General features: G+C 35.3%; 1 protein-coding gene and 1 pseudogene across 1 annotated transcript in view; one reads left to right on the plus strand and one right to left on the minus strand.

Annotated features, from left to right (window-relative positions):
• SLCO6A1 (solute carrier organic anion transporter family member 6A1) overlaps positions 1–19093 on the minus strand; it is a 110097-nt gene that overhangs the window by 36200 nt on the left and 54804 nt on the right. Inside the window, exon 9 of the mRNA XM_088023659.1 lies at positions 3643–3796. Coding sequence (XP_087879785.1) covers positions 3643–3796 — 154 coding nt within the window. The remainder of the gene's footprint in view (positions 1–3642; positions 3797–19093) is intronic.
• LOC114208587 (UBX domain-containing protein 2A pseudogene) lies at positions 12272–13032 on the plus strand (annotated as a pseudogene).

Raw genomic sequence — 19093 nt, forward strand, 5'->3', positions numbered from 1 at the left:
TCATTCTTTTGCATGTAGTTGTCCAGTTTTCTCAACACCATTTATTGAGGAGACCAACTTCTTCCCATTGCATATTCTTGCCTCCTTTGTCATAGATTAACTGACCATAAAGGTGTGGGTATATTTCTGGATTCTGTTCTCTTCCATTGATCTATTTGTCCATTTTGGTGCAAGCAGCACACTGTTTTTATGACTACAGCTTTGTAGTATATCTTGAAATCTGGGATTGTGTTTTGTCCTTCTTTTTCAAAATTGCTTTGGCCATTTGGGGTCTTTTGTAATTCCATTCAAATTTTAGGATTATTTGTTCTAGTTCTACAGAAAATGCTGTTGGCATTTTGGCAAGGATTGCATTAAATCTGTAGATTTCTTTGGCTAGTATGGACATTTAAAAAATATTGGTTATTCCAAACCATGAACAGAAAATATTTTTTCCATTTGTTTGTATTGTCTTCAATTGTTCTTATCAATGTTTTATAGTTTTCAGAGTATAGGTCTTTCACCTTTTTGGTTAAGTTTATTAGCAGGTATTTATTCTTTTTAGTGCAATTGTAAATGGGATTGTTTTCTTAATTTCTCTTTCTACTTCATTATTAGTGTACAGAAATGCAATCGACTTCTGTATGTTAATTTTGTGTCCTGTGACTTTACTGAATTCATTTAGCAGTTCTAGCAGTTTTTGGGTGTAGTCTTGAGGATTTTCTATATGTAGTTTCACATCATCTGAACATAGTGAAATTTTTACTTCTTCCTTACCAATTTGAGTGACTTTTCTTTTCTTGTCTGATTGTTGTGGCTGGGACTTCCAATACTGTGTTGAATAAAAGTGGTGAAAGTGGACATCTTTGTCTTGTTCCTGATCTTAGAGAAAAGCTCTTAGTTTTTCACCACTGAATATGTTAGTTGTGGGTTTTTCATATACGGCCTTCATTATGTTGAGGTATGTTCACTCTAAACCTACTCCATTGAGGGTTTTTTTCATGAATGGATGTTGTACTTTGTCAAATGCTTTTCTGCATCTATTGAGAAGATCATATGGTTTTAATCCTTTCTCTTATTGATGTGATGTATCATACCGATTGAATTGTGAATATTGAATCACCTTTGCAATCCGGCAATAAATCCCATTTGATTGTGGTGAATGACTTTTGTAATTTTTTGTTGCATTCAATTTGCCAAAATTTTGTTCAGGATTTTTGTCTCTATGTTCATCAGAGATATTGGCCAGTAGTTCTCTTTTTTTGTAGTATTTTTATCTGGTTTTGGTTCAGGGTAATACTGGCCACATTGAATGAATTTGGAAGTTTTCCTTCCTCTTCTATTTTTTGGAAAATTTTAAGAATAGGCATTCACTCTTCTGTAAATGTTTAGTAGAACTCACCTGTGGAGCCATCTAGTCCTGGACTTTTTCTGTGGGGTGGGGGGGAGTTCTTTTTTTTTCCCTAGTTTTCATTTAAATTCCAGGTCGTTAACATACAGTGTGATATTAGTTTCACGTGTTGAATTTAGTGAGCCAACACTTACATATAACACTCAGTGCTCATCACAAGTGCCCTTCCTAATCCCCATCACCCACTCAACCCATCCCCCTGCCCACCTCTCCTCTAGTAACCATCAGTTTTTTCTCTATGTAATTATGGATTCAGTTGTATTGCCAGTAATTGGTCGGTTCAAATATTCTATTTCTTCCTGATTCAGTTTTGGGAGGTAATATGTTCCTAGTAATTTATCCATTTCTTCTAGGTTATACAATTTGTTGGCATATATTTTCTATAATATTCTCTTATAATCCTTTGTGGTGTATAATTTCTTACAATTTCTATGATGCCAGTTGTTATTTCTTTTGTTTAATTTCTGATTTTATTTGAGTCCTCTCTCTCTCTCTCTCTCTCTGGTGACTCTGGATAAAGGTTTATCAATTTCCTTGATCTTTTCCAAAAAACAGCTCCTGGTTTCATTAATCTGTTCTATTGTTTCTTTAGTTTCTATTTATTTCTAACCCTTATTGTTTCCTTTCTTCTACTGACTTTGGGTTTTGTTGTTCTTTTTCTAGCTCCTTTGTTGTTTATTTGAGATTTTTCTTGCTTCTTGAGGTAGGCCTATATTGCTATGATCTTTCCTCTTAGAACAGTTTTTGCTGCATCCCAAAGATTTCAGATCTTTATTTTCATTTCTCTCCATGTAATTTTTTTATTTCCTCTTTGATTTCTTGGTTGACTCATTTATTGTTCAGTAGCATATTATTTAATCTCCATATATGTGTGTTCTTTCCAGATTTTTTCTTATGATTGGTTTCTAGTTTCATATCATTGTGGTCAGAAAAAAATGCATGATATGATTTCAATCTTTTTTAATTTGTTGAGACTTGTTTTGTGGCCTACAATGTGATTTATTCTGGAGAAGGTTCCATGTGCACTTGAAAAGAACATGTATTCTTCTGTTTTATGATGGAATGTTCTGAATATATCTGTTAGATCCATCTGTTCCAATGTGTCATTCAAAGTCCCTGTTTCCTTTGTTGATTTTTTTTGTCTGATCTGTCCATTGATGTAAGTAAAAGTCCCCTACTATTATGGTATTACTATTGATTTCTTGCTTTATGTCTTAATAGTTGCTTTATGTACTTGGGTTCTTCCATATTGAATGCATAAATATCTACAATTGTTTTATGTTCTTGTTGGAGTGTTCTCTTTATCATTATGAAGTGTCCTTCTTTGTCCCTTGCTACAGTCTTTGTTTTAAAGTATATTTTGTCTGATATAAGTCTTGCTACCTAGCTTTCTTTTCTCTTCCATGTTCATGATAAATGTTTTTCTATCCCTTCACTTTCAGTCTGCATGTCTCTAGGTCTGAAGTGAGTCTCTTGGGGGCTACATATGGATGGGTCTTGCTTTTTTATCCATTCAGTCATCCTATGTCTTTCATTTGGCATGTGGTGTATTTATAGTTAAAGTAGTTATAGAGGTATGCCTTTTGTTACTTACTGTCATTTTGTTACTTTTTTTTAATGGTTGTTTTTGTAGTTCTCCATTCCTTTCTTCTCTTGCACTCTTTTCGCTTGTGGTTTGATGGCTATCTTTAGTGATATCCTTGACTTCCTTTCTCTTCATTTTTGGCATATCTATTTTAGGTTTTTGATTTGTGGTTACCATTAGGTTCATCTATAACATCCTACGCATATAGCCATCAATGTTAAGTTGATAGATACTTAAGTTTGAAACCATTCTAAAAGAACTACATTTTTCTCCCCCCATTGTATGTATTATATTTAGCATCCTTTTGTAAATACCTTGACTGATTTTATAGATATAATTGATTTTACTGCTTTTGTGCTTTCATCTCCATCCTGCTTTTATAACTGATTAATCTACTACTTTTATTATGTTTTTATTTACCTGTGAGTTTTTTTCCTTTCATAATTTTCTTACTGATTGAGGCATGTTTTAATATAGAAGTATTTTTTCCACCACCAATTCCCATAAGCCCTTTGCATTATGGCCACCAAAAGCAAATCTTCTTTTCCCATTTAAAAAAGAAAATTATGGGTAAAAAAGCTTTAATAGAGAACTAGGAGTAAAATGTAAATATCAACTACAAATTGAACATATTAGAGAGGGAGAAGCATAATAAAAATATAATTACCTGGCGGCCATTTAATGTTTTGGATTGTGTACAGCCTGCAAAGCAAGGAGAAAAATATCCAGTATTATCTCTTCCACAGATAGCAGAATAAAACGAAGATGAGCATCTACAGTGAGAATTGCAAGGAGCTGTCAGGTTTCCCAACTGTCCTGTTCTGTAAAAAAAGAGATTTAATGTAATTATACCACAGTATTATACTTATTTGTGTATATATCAGAATATCAATGAAATCCATAAAAATATGATTATTGAAATATAATTTCTTTTTAAGAGGCTTATTGAAGTATACTCATATATATAATAAAGTAATCAACTTGAATTTTTTTATATATGTATACACTTGTGAAATCATCACCACCATCACCACAATCTTGTCAACAAACATAATCATCACCCCCAAAATTTCCTTGTGTCCCTTTGTAATACCTCTGTCCCCTGGCATCTGCTAATGTGTTTTCTGCCATTAGTCTTTAATTTGAATTTTATAGCATCTTAGAAATGGAATCGTACAGTATGTACACTTTCTTTGGCTTCTTTCATGCAGTCATTCTTTATATGGTCTTCATATGTCTTAATGTCTCGCATAAATACTAAGGAATAGGATCATACAGTAGGTGTTCACGTAACTTTTTGAGAAACTGTCACTTTTCCAGTTTGGTTGTGCTATTTTATATTACCATCAGCAGTGTGTCAGAATTTCAGTTGCTTTCTACATTCCTCACCAACACTTGGTAGAATCAATCTTTTTTTTTTTAGATTTTTTATTTATTCATTTGAGAGAGAGAAAGATTGAGAGAACAAGTGGGGTGAGGTGCAGAGGGAGAAGCAGGCTCCCCGCCGAGCAGGGAGCCCGACGCGGGGCTCGATCCCAGGACCCTGGGACCATGACCTGAGCCGAAGGCAGATGCCTAACCAACTGAGCCACCCAGGCGCCCCCAGTTTTTTAATTTTAGACATTCTAACAAGGATTTAGTAGTTTCATATTGTGGCTTTTAATATTCCCTTCCCTGATGGCAAATGATGTTGGTCATCTTTCCATATGCTTATTTCTCATCTGTATATATTTGGTTAAATGTCTGTTCAAACCTTTTGCCCATTTTTATTGATTATTTTCTTATTATTAGGCATTGAAAGTTCTTTATATATTCTGGAAACAAGTCCTTCAACAGATATATGATTTTCAAACATCTTCTCACAATCTACGGCTTGTTTTTTCGTTCCCTTAACAGGGTCTTTCAAAGAGCAGAAATATTTTATTTTGATGTAGGCCAATTAGTCAATGTATTTCTTGATGGATAACGTATTTAGTGACATTACCTAAGAAAACTTTGCTGAACCCAAGTTTACAAAATATTTTCCTATATTCTTGGTACTTTATATTTTATATTCACATCTACAATCCATTTTAACTATTTTATGTGCTACATGATATGGACCAAAGTTCATTTACCTACATATAGATGTCTATTTGCTCCATCACCATTTCTTAAAATGACTATATGTTCTTCACTAAATTGCCCATGCATTCTATCAAAAATAAATTATCCATTTATATGTGGGCCTATTTCTGGACTCTCTACTCTTTACACTGATATATTTGTCTATATTTACACCGATGTTATTTTCTTTATTGCATTAGCTAATAACTCTTGAAATCAAATAGTGTTGGTCCTCCACTTTTACTCTACATCTTCATCAGAATTGTTTTTGATTTTTCTAGATCCTTGGTATATTTTATGAATTTAAGTTATTTGTATAGTATCTTTTTAAAAAAGAAAGTCTGTTGGGATTTTGATTGTGATCGCATTGAATACATACATCAATGTGGGGAGGATTAACTTCTTAATATATTGAGTCTTCCAACCCATGAACACGGGATATCTCTCTAATTAAAAATTTAGGTCTTTAATTTGGTACAGGAATATTTTGTAGTAATTATGAATAGGGCTTTCACATCTTATATTATATTACCCTTAAGTATTTCTTCTTCTTGATACTACTGCTAATGGCATTTTTGTATTATCAATTTCTAGTTGTTTGTAGGTAGTATATAAAAACACCGTATTTTCTTGTATAATGATCTTTTCTTCTACAATATTCCTTTTTTCTTAATAGTGTTAACAGTGTTATTTTTGACACTAATTTCTGCTTATTTGTAGGTTGTATGTAAAAATACTGTAAATTCCTGCATGTCGATCTTGTGTCCTGCAAACTTGCTAAACTCATTTTTTTAAAGATTTGTTTTATTTATTTATTTGACAGAGAGAGAGAGAGAGAGAGTACAAGCAAGGGGGGCAGCAAAGAGAGAGGAGAAGCAGGCTCCCCGCTGAGCAAGGAGACAGATGCAGGGCTCGATCCCAGGACCCTGGGATCATGACCCAAGCCTAAGGCAGACGCTTAACCCACTGAGCCACCCAGGTGCCCCAAATGCATTTTTTTTTTTAATTATAGTGGGTTTTGGATTTTCTGTATAGACAATTGTGTCACCCTCAAATAAACACAATTTTACTTCTACTTTTCTTATCAGGATGCTTTTTCTTTCTTTTTCTTACGGTATTGTAACAGTTAGAACATCCACAATAATGTTAATATAGAAGTACTGAAAGTAGGTATCCTTATTATACTCCTGGTCATTCAATGTGTCATCATTGTCTTAGTCTGCTCAGACTCCTGTAACAAAATATCATAGCTTGGGTAGTTTAAACAACAAATATTTATTTCCCACAGTGTCTGGTGTGTTCCCTTCCCAGATTACAGACCATCACCTTCTCAGTGTATCCTCACGTGGCAAATTGAGTCAAGTCTTCGGTTTATTCCCCTTCTTATAAGGACACTAATCTCCAACATCAGGGGGATGGTGGTCTACCCTCAGGATCTTATCTAAACCTAATGATCTCCTTAAGGCTCCACCTCCTAATACTATCACATTGGACATTAAGGCTTCAACATATGAATTTAGTAGGAGGGTAAACACATTCATTCCATAATAATCACTAAGTATAGTGTTAGCTGTATATTTTCATAGTTCCCTTCTATTCCTAGTTTCCTAGTTTATGAGGAATAGATGTTGCACTCTATCATGGACTTTTGGCATCTACTGTGATTATGGTTTTTTCATTTTTAGTTTATTAATATGTGGATTATATCGATTGACTTTCAAATATTAAAGCAACCTTGCATTCCTTTGATAAATCTTGCTTGATCATAATTTATTTTCCTTTTAATATACTATTCATTTCAATTTGCCAGAATTTTGTTTATCGTTTTTGAATCTATGTTCATGAGAAAAATAGGTCTATAGTTTTCTTTTCTTACAATGTCTTTTGTCCAGTTTTGATATAAAGATAATGCAAGTTTCATAGAATAAGTTGGAAAGTACACACTCTTTTTCAATTTTCTGGAGGAATTTGTGTAAAGTCAGATATTGTTAAATATTTGGTTTAGTTCTCCGGTAAAACCGTTTGGGCCTGGAATTTTCTTTTTCAGAAAATATTTTAGGTACATATTTGATTTACTTACTAGACACATATTTTTTTTTCTTAAATGAGTTTGTGTGTCTTTTGAAGGATTTACCCATTTCACGGAAGCTGTCAGATTTATGGGCATAAAGTTGTTTATAACATTACCTTACTATCCTTTTAATATTGGTGGCATCTATAAAAACATCACATCAGAACTCTAACTCTTGATATTGGTAGTTTTCTCTGTCTAGAGGTTTAGCAATTTTATCAATCTCCTCAAACTTTGACCTGATTATACTTCCTCCACTGTTTTTCTCATTTCTACTTCATTGATTTCTGCTTTAATCTCAATCGTTTCCATTCTTGTACTTACTTTGGGATCAATATGCTTTGACGTTTCTAGTTTATTAAGGTAGAGGCAAGTGTCATTGGTTTGAAACTTTTTTCTTTTCTAATACAGGTTATATACATTTTCCCATAAGTACTATCTTAGCAAAATTCTATAAGTTTTGTTACTTGTTTTCATTTTCATTCACCTCAAAATACTTTACAATTTTTCTTCTGAAGAAATTATTTGAACACAAGTTATTTAGAAATTAGTTTCCAAATGTTTGGGGCTTTTTCAGAAATCTTTTTTTATTAATGTAGTTCTAATTTAATTTCATAATGGTCAGAAAATTTAATTCCATTATATGACTTAATCCTTTAAATTTACTGAGACTTGCTTTACAGAATATGGTTTACTTTGGGTTTCCTGTGCTTTTAAAAAAAATGTGAATTCTTTGATAAGTGAAATGTTCTACAAATATCAATCATGTCAAGTTGGTTGTTAATGTTATTCAAATCTTTCATATCCTCACTGAGTTTTTTTGCCTACTTCTATTATTAAGAGAAAAGTATCAAAATATCTGACTATATTTGTGGATTTTTATATTTCTACTTGTAGTGTCTAGGTTTTTGCTTCACATATTTTAAAGCTCTTTCATTAGGCTCATAAACATTAAGAACTGTTTGAATTCTTGATGAATTGACCACTCTATCATCACATACTCACCTTCTTTATTCCTGCTAGTATTTGCTCACAAATCTACTTGGTCTACTATCATACTCTGACTTTCTTAAATTACTATTAATATGATACATCCTTCCCCATCCTTTTACTCATAATCTACTTGTGTCCATATTTGAAGCACATTTCTTTTATACAACATATATAGTTGGGTCTTGCTTTTTTTAAAAAATCAAATTGGAAATTTTCTGTCTTTTCATTGACATTATATGCAATTACTACTATAATTAGGTTTGAATCTATCCTTTCTGTTCATTTTCTTTTTTATCTTTTCTTTGTTCTCTTTTTTCTTTTTTTTTGCCTAATTCGAGATTAAACAAATGTTTTTATAAAATTCTATTTTAATTCATGTGTCAGCTTGGCTTATTAGTTGTGACTCTGTTATTTTATGGTGCTTCAGAGTTTATATTATACATCTTTAACTTAACAGTCTACCAACATGTGATATATGGCACTTCAAGTAAACCCATATTATCTTTATCTGTTTTAAACAATTATTTTTAAAAAGATTTAAATAAGAACAAATACCTATAAATTACCATTCCCTTTGCTCTTCTTTGCTTTGTGTAGTTCATATTCTTATCTGGCATCATTTTATTTCAGCCAGAAAGACATTTTTAAACATTTCATGTAGTGTAAGTCTGTTGTTCAAATATTATTTACATTTTTATGTGTAAAATTATTTCTCCTTCATTTTTTATAGACATTCTGACTTGGTACAGAATTATTAGTTGACTTTTTTATTTCAGTACTTCTAAAATATTACCCTACTGTCTTCTTATCTGCATTGTTTTTTTAATTTAAATTCAATTAGCCAAGGTATAGTACATCATTAGTTTTTTATATAATGTTCAATTATTCATTAGTTGAGTATATCACCCAGTGCTCATCATATCATGTGCCTTCTTTAATGCCCATCACCCAGTTACCCCATCCCCCCACCCACCTCTCTCTCCACAACCCTGTTACTCTTACCCTTGGTCAATTGTATATAATGTATTTTTCCCACTCCTCACTGCTTTTAAGATTTTTTCTTTAAACTTATTTTGAGCAATTTGATTATTATGTAGCATGGTGTAATTTTCTTCATGTTTCTTGTCCTTGGTTTCCTAGGTCTGTAGGTTTACAGCTTACATGAAATTTTTAAAACTTGAACACAATTTCTTCAACTATTTTTCTTTCCCCAAGGCCCCTCCTTTGGGGACTCCAACTATACAAATGGTTGGCCACCTGAAGTTGTCCAACTCATTGATGCTTCATTTTTGTTCATTGTTTTTCCTCTGTGTTTTCCATTGGATGTTTATTGTTATGAATTTCCAGTTTATTTAATCTTCTGCAATGTTTAATCTGTCATTAATCTCATACATAGTATTTTCCTCATTCTTCCTGGTTTTTCATTTCTATATGCTCAACTTGGGTTTTTAAAAATATCTTTTATTGGGATTGGGATCATTCCCTGCATATTTTCAGACCACAGTGCTTTGAAACTAGAACTCAATCACAAGAGGAAAGTCAGAAAGAACTCAAAAACATGGAGGCTAAAGAGCATCCTACTAAAGAATGAATGGGTCAACCAGGAAATTAAAGAAGAATTTAAAAAATTCATGGAAACCAATGAAAATGAAAACACAACTGTTCAAAATCTTTGGGATACAGCAAAGGCAGTCCTGAGAGGAAAGTATATAGCAATACAAGCATTTCTCAAGAAACAAGAAACGTCTCAAATACACAACCTAACCCTACACCTAAAGGAGCTGGAGAAAGAACAGCAAATAAAGCCTAAACCCAGCAGGAGAAGAGAAATACTAAAGATCAGAGCAGAAATCAATGAAATAGAACCAAAAGAACAGCAGAACAGATCAAAAAACTAGGAGCTGGTTCTTTGAAAGAATTAACAAGACTGATAAACCCCTGGCCAGACTTATCAAAAAGAAAAGGGAAATGGCCCAAATCAACAAAATCATGAATGAAAGAGGAGAGATCACAACCAACAGCAGAAAATACAAACAATTATAAGAACATATTATGAGCAACTCTATGCCAGCAAATTAGATAACCTGGAAGAAATGGATGCATTCCTAGAGAAGTATCAACTACCAAAATTGAACCAGGAAGAAATAGAAAACCTGAACAGACCTATAACCACTAAGGAAATTGAAGCAGTCATCAAAAATCTCCCAATAAACAAAAGCCCAGGGCCAGATGGCTTCCCAGGGGAATTCTATCAGACATTTCAAGAAGAATTAATACCTATTCTCCTGAAACTGTTCCAAAAAATAGAAATGGAAGGAAAACTTCCAAACTCATTTAATGAGGCCAGCATTACCTTGATCCCAAAACCAGACAAAGACCCCATCAAAAAGGAGAATTACAGACCAATATCCTTGATGAATATGGACACAAAAATTCTCACCAAAATACTAGTCAATAGGATCCAACAGGACATTAAAAGGATTATTCACCATGACCAAGTGGGATTTATCCGTGGGCTGCAAGGTTGCTTCATCAGCCGCAAATCAATCAACGTGATACAATACATTAACAAAAGAAAGAACAAGAATCATATGATCCTCTCAATAGATGCAGAAAAAGCATTTGACAAAGTACAGCATCCTTTCTTGATCAAAACTCTTCAGAGTATAGGGATAGAGGGTACATCCCTCAATATCATAAAAGCCATCTATGAAAAACCTACCACAAATATCATTCTCAATGGGGAAAAGCTGAGAGCTTTTCCCCTAAGGTCAGGAATGCGGCAGGGATGTCCACTATCACCACTGCTATTCATCATGGTATTAGAAGCCCTAGCCACAGCAATCAGACAACAAAAAGAAATCAAAGGCATCCAAATAGGCAAAGAAGAAGTCAAACTCTCACTCTTTGCAGATGATATGATACTGTATGTGGAAAACCCAAAAGACTCCACCCCAAAACTGCTAGAACTCATACAGGAATTCAGTCAAGTGGCAGGATATGAAATCAATGCACAGAAATCAGTGGCATTCCTATACACCAACAACAAGACAGAAGAGAGACAAATCAAGGAGTCAATCCCATTTATAATTGCACCCAAAACCATAAGATACCTAGGAATAAATCTAACCAAAGAGGCAAAGGATCTGTACTCAGAAAACTATAAAATACTCATGAAAGAAATTGAAGAATACACAAAGAAATGGAAAAACGTTCCATGGCCATGGATTGGAAGAACAAACATTGTGAAGATGTCAATGCTACCTAGAGCAATCTACACATTCAATGCAATCCCCATCAAAATACCATCCACTTTTTTCAAAGAAATGGAACAAATAATCCTAAAATTTGTATGGAACCAGAAGAGACCCCAAATAGCCAGAGGAATCTTGAAAAAGAAAAGCAAAGCTGGCGGCATCACAATTCCAGACTTCCAGCTCTATTACAAAGCTGTCATCATCAAGACAGTATGGTAGTGGCACAAAAACAGACACATAGATCAATGGAACAGAATAGAGAGCCCAGAAATGGACCCTCAACTCTATGGTCAACTAATCTTTGACAAAGCAGGAAAGAACGTCCAATGGAAAAAAGACAGTCTCTTCCACAAATGGTGTTGGGAAAATTGGACAGCCAAATGCAGAAGAATGAAACTGGACCATTTCCTTACACCGCACACAAAAATAGACTCCAAATGGTTGAAAGACCTAAACGTGAGACAGGAGTCCATCAAAATCCTAAAGGAGAACACAGGTAGCAACCTCTTCAACCTCAGCCGCAGCAACTTCTTCCTAGAAACATCACCAAAGGCAAGGGAAGCAAGGGCAAAAATGAACTATTGGGATTTCATCAAGATAAAAAGCTTTTGCACAACAAAAGAAACAGTCCACAAAACCAAAAGACAACGACAGAATGGGAGAAAATATTTGCAAATGACATATCAAATAAAGGGCTAGTATCCAAAATCTATAAAGAACTTCTCAAACTCAACACCCAAAGAACAAATAATCCAATCAAGAAATGGGCAGAAGAGGTCCTAGCAGCGGGGCCCACGAGCCTCAGCGAGTCTGGGGGCGGCAGTGCTCCTCATCTGAGGGGCTCCAGCCCGACAGCGGCGGTGGCGCCCATGGCCCCTGAGCGAACGGACGCCCAGGCCGGAAGGCGGCAGCGCGGCTGTGCCCAGAGGGTGGACTGCTCAGTAAACTCAACTGTCATGTGGAATCACTGTAACTAAGAGTGAGACAAAAGAATGAAAGAAGTAGATAATCTCGAAAGTATAAAAGAAGAATGGTCGATGTAAGTATAAAATTATGGGAAAATGGATTCACAGTCAATGATAATTTCAGAAGTTACTCTGATGGTGCAAGTCAGCAGTTTCTGAACTCCATCAAAAAAGGGGAATTACCTTTGGAATTACAGGGAATTTTTGATAAAGAGGAAGTGGATGTTAAAGTTGAAGACAAAAAAAATGAAGTATGTATGTCAACGAAGCCTGTGTTCCAACCCTTCTCAGGACAGGGTCACAGACTAGGAAGTGCCACACCAAAAATTGTTTCTAAGGCAAAGAGTACTGAAGTTGGGAATAAAAATAATTTGTCTGTTGTTCAACTAAACAATCTGGAACCCATCACTAATGTACAGATCTGGTTAGCCAATGGAAAAAAGGATTGTCCAGAAATTTAACATTTCTCATGGATAAGCCACATCAAAGACTTCATCGAAAAATACCAAGGATCTCAAAGAAGTCCTCCCTTTTCCCTGGCCACAGCTCTTCCTTTCCTCAAATTGCTAGATGAAACACTCACATTGGAAGAAGCAGATTTACAGAATGCTGTAGTCATTCAGAGACTCCAAAAAACCGCTGAACCTTTCAGAGAACTTTCATAACATCGATTTTTGATACACTAAGTGGAAAGTTTGAAGAGAAATGATGGTTGTAAATGAACATGCAAACCAAAATGAGGGAAAGGAAGTCAGATTCGCTGGACTTTTAGTTCAGGCATGATTTAACTCCCTCCTGATGAGAAGATTTTTAAATAAGTACAAGTTAGGAAAGTGAACTATGACTGGAAACTATATTCAATGCACTTCTTCCAAAAGACTACTCAGAAAGAAAACTATACTTATTTTCAAATACCAGTTATTCAGCAATAAGACATATTAAATCGCTGTATCATATAGAATCTTAATGTGGTATAAATTAGCAAATGTATTCACAGCATCATTCATTCAAATATTCCCAACGAGCAGTGGTTTGTTTAGATGTTAGCTGTCTCAGATTTTTTAAATAGCAATATATTAAGAAAATTATACATGACAGGTTAAAAAACATCAATGTAATTATTTTACATCTGAGATACAGTCAGAAGGCTAGAAGGAACTTCTTTCACCACAGCTATGCCTGGACCTCCAAGTGTTCTCCATTTTTATTTTCTAATGGCAAGATATACTCATATTATTTTAGCACAGTATCTAAAATGTATTTTAAGGATAAAATTGTGCAGCTTAGTACAATGTCAATATTAATCTGCCTATTCACATTTCGACATTTAAAGAAGTGTAATTTTTAAAAATTTCTTTTCTGTCCAGGAACCCGAGTTCATCCTTTATTTATTCTTTTGAAAACTAAGGATTTGTTTTTAGCTAACATTTTTGAGTAAGCCTTTCATTTGCTACCGTTCACTTAGAATCTAATGCTTGTGTTGGCACATTGCTATTTAATATTTTTTAAATGCATCACATAAAGTATGGTTTTCTATTCCATATATCAGAGTCAACCTGGGTATACATTAAAGGATTATTTGTTACATTCTGATGCCACCAAGGAAATCATGTTTTGTATCTTAATCTTTTAATTTGAACTGGTTAGACTTCTGTATTTCACTGTCAGATTGAATTCCCTTGCCTGAAGATAAGTTTAAAAAGCTTTTTTTTTTTTGCAAATTATTTACTGAATCTTATTTAAAGCAAAATTTACATTGAATGTGCCAAGGAACTAAGGAGCCATACCTATCAGCAGTAATGTTCACAGGGTACTGGGTGTCTGCTGGAAAGAGCAGTTCTCAAACTTCTGGTCTCAAGAACTTTTGTTTATGTGGATAATATATATGATACTGAAAATAAAAAATTATAAAATATTCATTAAAAATAATAAGCACCTATTAGTATAAAAAAAAAGAAATGGGCAGAAGACATGAACAGACATTTTTCCAAAGAAGACATCCAAACGGCCAACAGACACATGAAAAAGTGCTCAACATCGCTCGGCATCAGGGAAATCCAAATCAAAACCTCACTGAGATACCACCTCACACCAGTCAGAATGGCTAAAATTAACAAGTCAGGAAACGACAGATGTTGGTGGGGATGCGGAGAAAGGGGAACCCTCCTACACTGTTGGTGGGAATGCAAGCTGGTGCAGCCACTCTGGAAAACAGTATGGAGGTTCCTCAAACAGTTGAAAGTACAGCTACCATACGATGCAGCAATTGCACTACTGGGTATTTACCACAAAGATACAAATGTAGGGATCCGAAGGTGTACGTGCACCCCAATGTTTATAGCAGCAATGTCCACAATAGCCAAACTGTGGAAAGAGCCAAGATGTCCATCGACAGATGAATGGATAAAGAAGAGGTGGTATATATACACAACGGAATATTATGCAGCCATCAAAAGGAATGAGATGTTGCCATTTGCAACGACGTGGATGAAACTGGAGGGTGTTATGCTGAGTGAAATAAGTCAATCAGAGAAAGACATGTATCATATGACCTCACTGATATGAGGAATTCTTAATCTCAGGAAACAAACTGAGTGTTGCTGGAGTGGTGGGGGGTGGGAGGGATGGGGTGGCTGGGTGACAGACATTGGGTAGGGTATGTGCTATGGTGAGTGCTGTGAATTGTGCAAGACTGTTGAATCACAGATCTGTACTTCTGAAACAAATAATGCAACATATGTTAAGAAAAAAGAAAAAGAAGATGATAGCAGGAGGGGAAGAGTGAAGGGGAGTAAGTCGGAGGGGGAGACGAACCATGAGAGACGATAGACTCTGAAAAACAAACTGAGGGTTCTAGAGGGGAGGAGGATGGGGGGATGGGTTAGCCTGGTGATGGGTATTAAAGAGGGCACATTCTGCGTGGAGCACTGGGTGTTATGCACAAACAATGAATCATGGAACACTACATCAAAAACTAATGATGTAATGTATGGTGATTAACATAACAATAAAAAATTAAAAGAAATATCTTTTACTGGGCGCCTGGGTGGCTCAGTCGTTGTGTCTGTCTTCGGCTCAGGTCATGATCCGAGGGTCCTGGGATCAAGACCCGCATCAGGCTCCCTGCTTGGCGGAAAGCCTGCTGCTCCCTCTCCCACTCCCCCTGCTTGTGTTCCCTCTCTCGCTGTGTCTCTCTCTGTCAAATAAATAAATAAAATCTTTAAAAAATATATCTTTTACTTAACTTTTTGAACATATGGAATACTAATATAATAACTGTGTAAACTATGATAATATTAACATCTGTGTCAGCTGTGGGTCAGTTTTAATCAACTGATTTAGCTTCTTATTTTATGGGTTGTATTTTTCTGCTTTTTTGAATTCCTTATAACATTTTACTAGATATTGGACCTTGGAAATTTCAGTATTAGATGTTGAATATTTTTGTATTTTTGTGAATATTTTTAAGCTTTATTCTGAAATGCAGCTAATTTGCTCAGAAATACTTTTATCTTTCTTAGTTGATAGGCAGATTTGATAGGAAGAGCCAGAGTAGTACTCAGTTTAGAATTAATTATTACCCACTGCTGAGGCAAGATCCTTCTGTTTACTTTACGTACTGTGATTTTTGAGGTTTCATAGTTTGACTGATGAGAAAACGTATTATTCTCAATCCTGTATGAGAGGTGTACACTGTAATTCTAATTCTTTTGGTGGACTTAGACTCAATAACTTTCTTCACACATATGCTAGTTACTATTTTGCTGGATACTTAAAGGGGTCTTCTGCAGATATGTCCTCTAGTACACAATCCTGTGGACCCTAGTTGTATTGGTCTCTCTGAACCTGCAGCTCAATTTCCTCAACTCAGGGAATCAGCCAGAATCTGTCTCATTCCCATTCCCTGTGCTATGACCTTAAAACTCTACTAAGGCAGTAAGCTGGAGGAATTGCAGGGCTCACCTTGAATGCTTCTCATGTCATGTACCACTGTCCTTCAATGACTGATTCCAATGTCTTGAAAACCACTGTTTCAATTTTTTGTCAAATTTTTGGTTGTTTTGGTAGGAAGAAATCTGTTATCCCATCTTGGCTGGAAGTGAAAGCCCAGAACAATTTCCAAATATAAATTTAGAATGAAACCAAAGGGTCTTACTTTATATTATTAATCATTTTTAAAAGTACCTACAGCTCAAAATCATTTTAAATTATTATATTCTGATTTATAAACTATATTTTTGAACAATTTTAGGTCTACAGAATAATTGAGCATACACAGAGTTTCCATATATACCTCTTTCTCCTTCTACACATGGTTTCAGCTATTATTAGTAAGTTGCCTTAGTGTGGTACATTTTTTACAACTGAACTTATATCAGTTATTACATTGGTATTCCATATGTTCAAAAGGTCAAATAGAAGGGTTTTTTAAAATTTGATTTGACAGCGAGAGCACAAGCAGGGGGAGAGGGAGAGGGAGAAGAGGCTCCCCACTGAGCAGGAAGCCTAATGCAGGGCTGGATCCCAGGGCTCTGGGATCATGACCTGAGCCAAAGGCAGACGCCTAACTGACTGAGCCACCCAGTCACCCCTATAAGATATTTTTTAAAGGCCCAAATCCAATATGCAATTTTGCCAATAATTTTGCCTTTTCCAGAATGTCTTATAGTTGGAATCATATAATATGTAGCCTCCATACTGCCTTCTTTCACTTAGCAATATATACATATAAGGTTCTTCCATGTCTTTTTGTGAATTGGTAGCTCATTTTGTCACTGAATAATATTCCATGTACGGTGCACTACAGTTTATCTATTCACCTACTTAAAGGTATGTTGATTGTTTCTAATTTTAGTGATTATAAATGAAGGTGCTACCAACATTCACTGACAGGTTTTTGTGTGAACATAAGTTTTCAATTCATTTGGGTAAATACCTGAAAGCACAATTGCTGAATTGTATGGCAAAACTATGTTTAGCTATGTAAGAAACTGCCAAACTGCCAAAGTGACTTACCATTTTATATTACCAGTGGCAGCAAATGTGAGTCTTTTTTACTCCACATCCTCGCTAGCATTTGGTTTTGTCAGTTTTTTGGATTTCAGCCATTTCAATAGATGTGTAGTGGTATCTAATTGTTGTTTTAAGTCGCAACTCCTTGATGGCTATAATACCGAACATATTTTCATATGCTTATCGGCATCTGTACATCTTCCTTAGTGAGGTGAATGTTCAGACTTTTTGGCCATTTTTAATTGGGTTGTTTCTCTGTAAATTGATGAGTTTTAAGAGTTCTTTAAATATTTTGGATATGTTCTGTATCAAATACGTATTTTTCTCCCAATTTGGGCCTTGTCTTTTAATTCTATTAACAGTGTCTTTCACGAGAGAAAATTTTAATTTTACTGACATTTAACTTATCATTTTTTTCTTTCATACTTCTTTTTTTGATGTTGTATCACCAAATGTCATCACAAAACCCAAAGTTATCTAGATTTTATCCTATGTTATCTTCCAGAAGTTTTATAGTTTTGTGTTTTATATTTAGGTCTATAATCCATTTTGAGTTAATTTTTGATTTAATCTTTGTGAAGCATGTAAATCAGTTCTGTCTCTAGGTGTTTTCCTTGCCTTTTTTTTTTTTTGCATGTACATATTCAGTTTTTCTAGCACCATTTGTTGAAGAGATTATCTTGGCTACAGTCCAAGATGATGACATAGGGGCCTCCAGAACTGACCTTCTCCCAAGGACACCAAATCTACAGCCACACAGAGAAATTCCCCCAGAAAGAAATCCAAAAACTAGCTGAATACCTCCTATCCATTGGGAAAGTGAGAAAATTCTATCACCCACACTGAAACAGGAAAACCTGAGACACACTTCTACCATAAACTCTACCCCAGGCACAATGCCTGATAATCAGGAAGGACCGCCCAACTAGCAACTTCTCCCTAAGTAGTGAAGAGTATGGACCCCACATCTAGTGTGCCAAATTTTAACACTTACACCTGAGTCGTAGGCACCCAAAACACCTAGCTCCAAAAATCAATGGGGCTTGCATCCACAGATCCATGAGATGTGGCAAAGAAGAAACATTTAATGGGCTCTGCAGATTTACCATGGCTATCTCCCCAGGGCTCAGCACAGAAAGAGAAGGCAAAAAATGCTCATCTCTATCTTTGCCTGAAAGAGGCCTAGCTGCATATTTTAAAAGTCACTACCTGAGGGTCAGACTTCTAGTTTAACCTGTATCCAGGGACCTGTATCACAATCCTCCCAGTGAAAGAGCCCCTTGGTGGCCTGACTCTGATAACCAACAGGGCTTGCAGAGTTCTATAATACTGTTATCAAACAAAGAAACAGTTCTTACCAGCTATTCCCACAGGGCTCCATGCAGAGGGAGCAAGCAAAAAACTCCCATCTTTCACATTTTCCCTGAAAGAGGCCCATTTGAATATTTTAAAAACCAGCTGTCTGAGGGTCAGGTCTCTAATTTAGAAGGCATGTAGGGGTTGACTGCAATCCTCCCCAGAGATCAGGGAAACCATTAGACGTCACCTTTGCCTTCTCATTTCAGCTCACTACAAATTGCCAGTGTCTCCCTAGAAGCAGCTTGTACATATGCTGGCATCCCCATTTTTTGTGGTTGCCACCCAAAGGATGGGTCTCAGGATTGTATGGCTCTCATAGCCAAAAGGTCTTACACTGATGAGTCCCACAGGACC

Source organism: Eumetopias jubatus, unplaced genomic scaffold (genome assembly GCF_037043125.1).
Source record: "Eumetopias jubatus isolate StellerSeaLion01/CBP00866 unplaced genomic scaffold, mEumJub1_p1.0 scaffold_5, whole genome shotgun sequence".
NCBI lineage: Eukaryota > Metazoa > Chordata > Mammalia > Carnivora > Otariidae > Eumetopias > Eumetopias jubatus.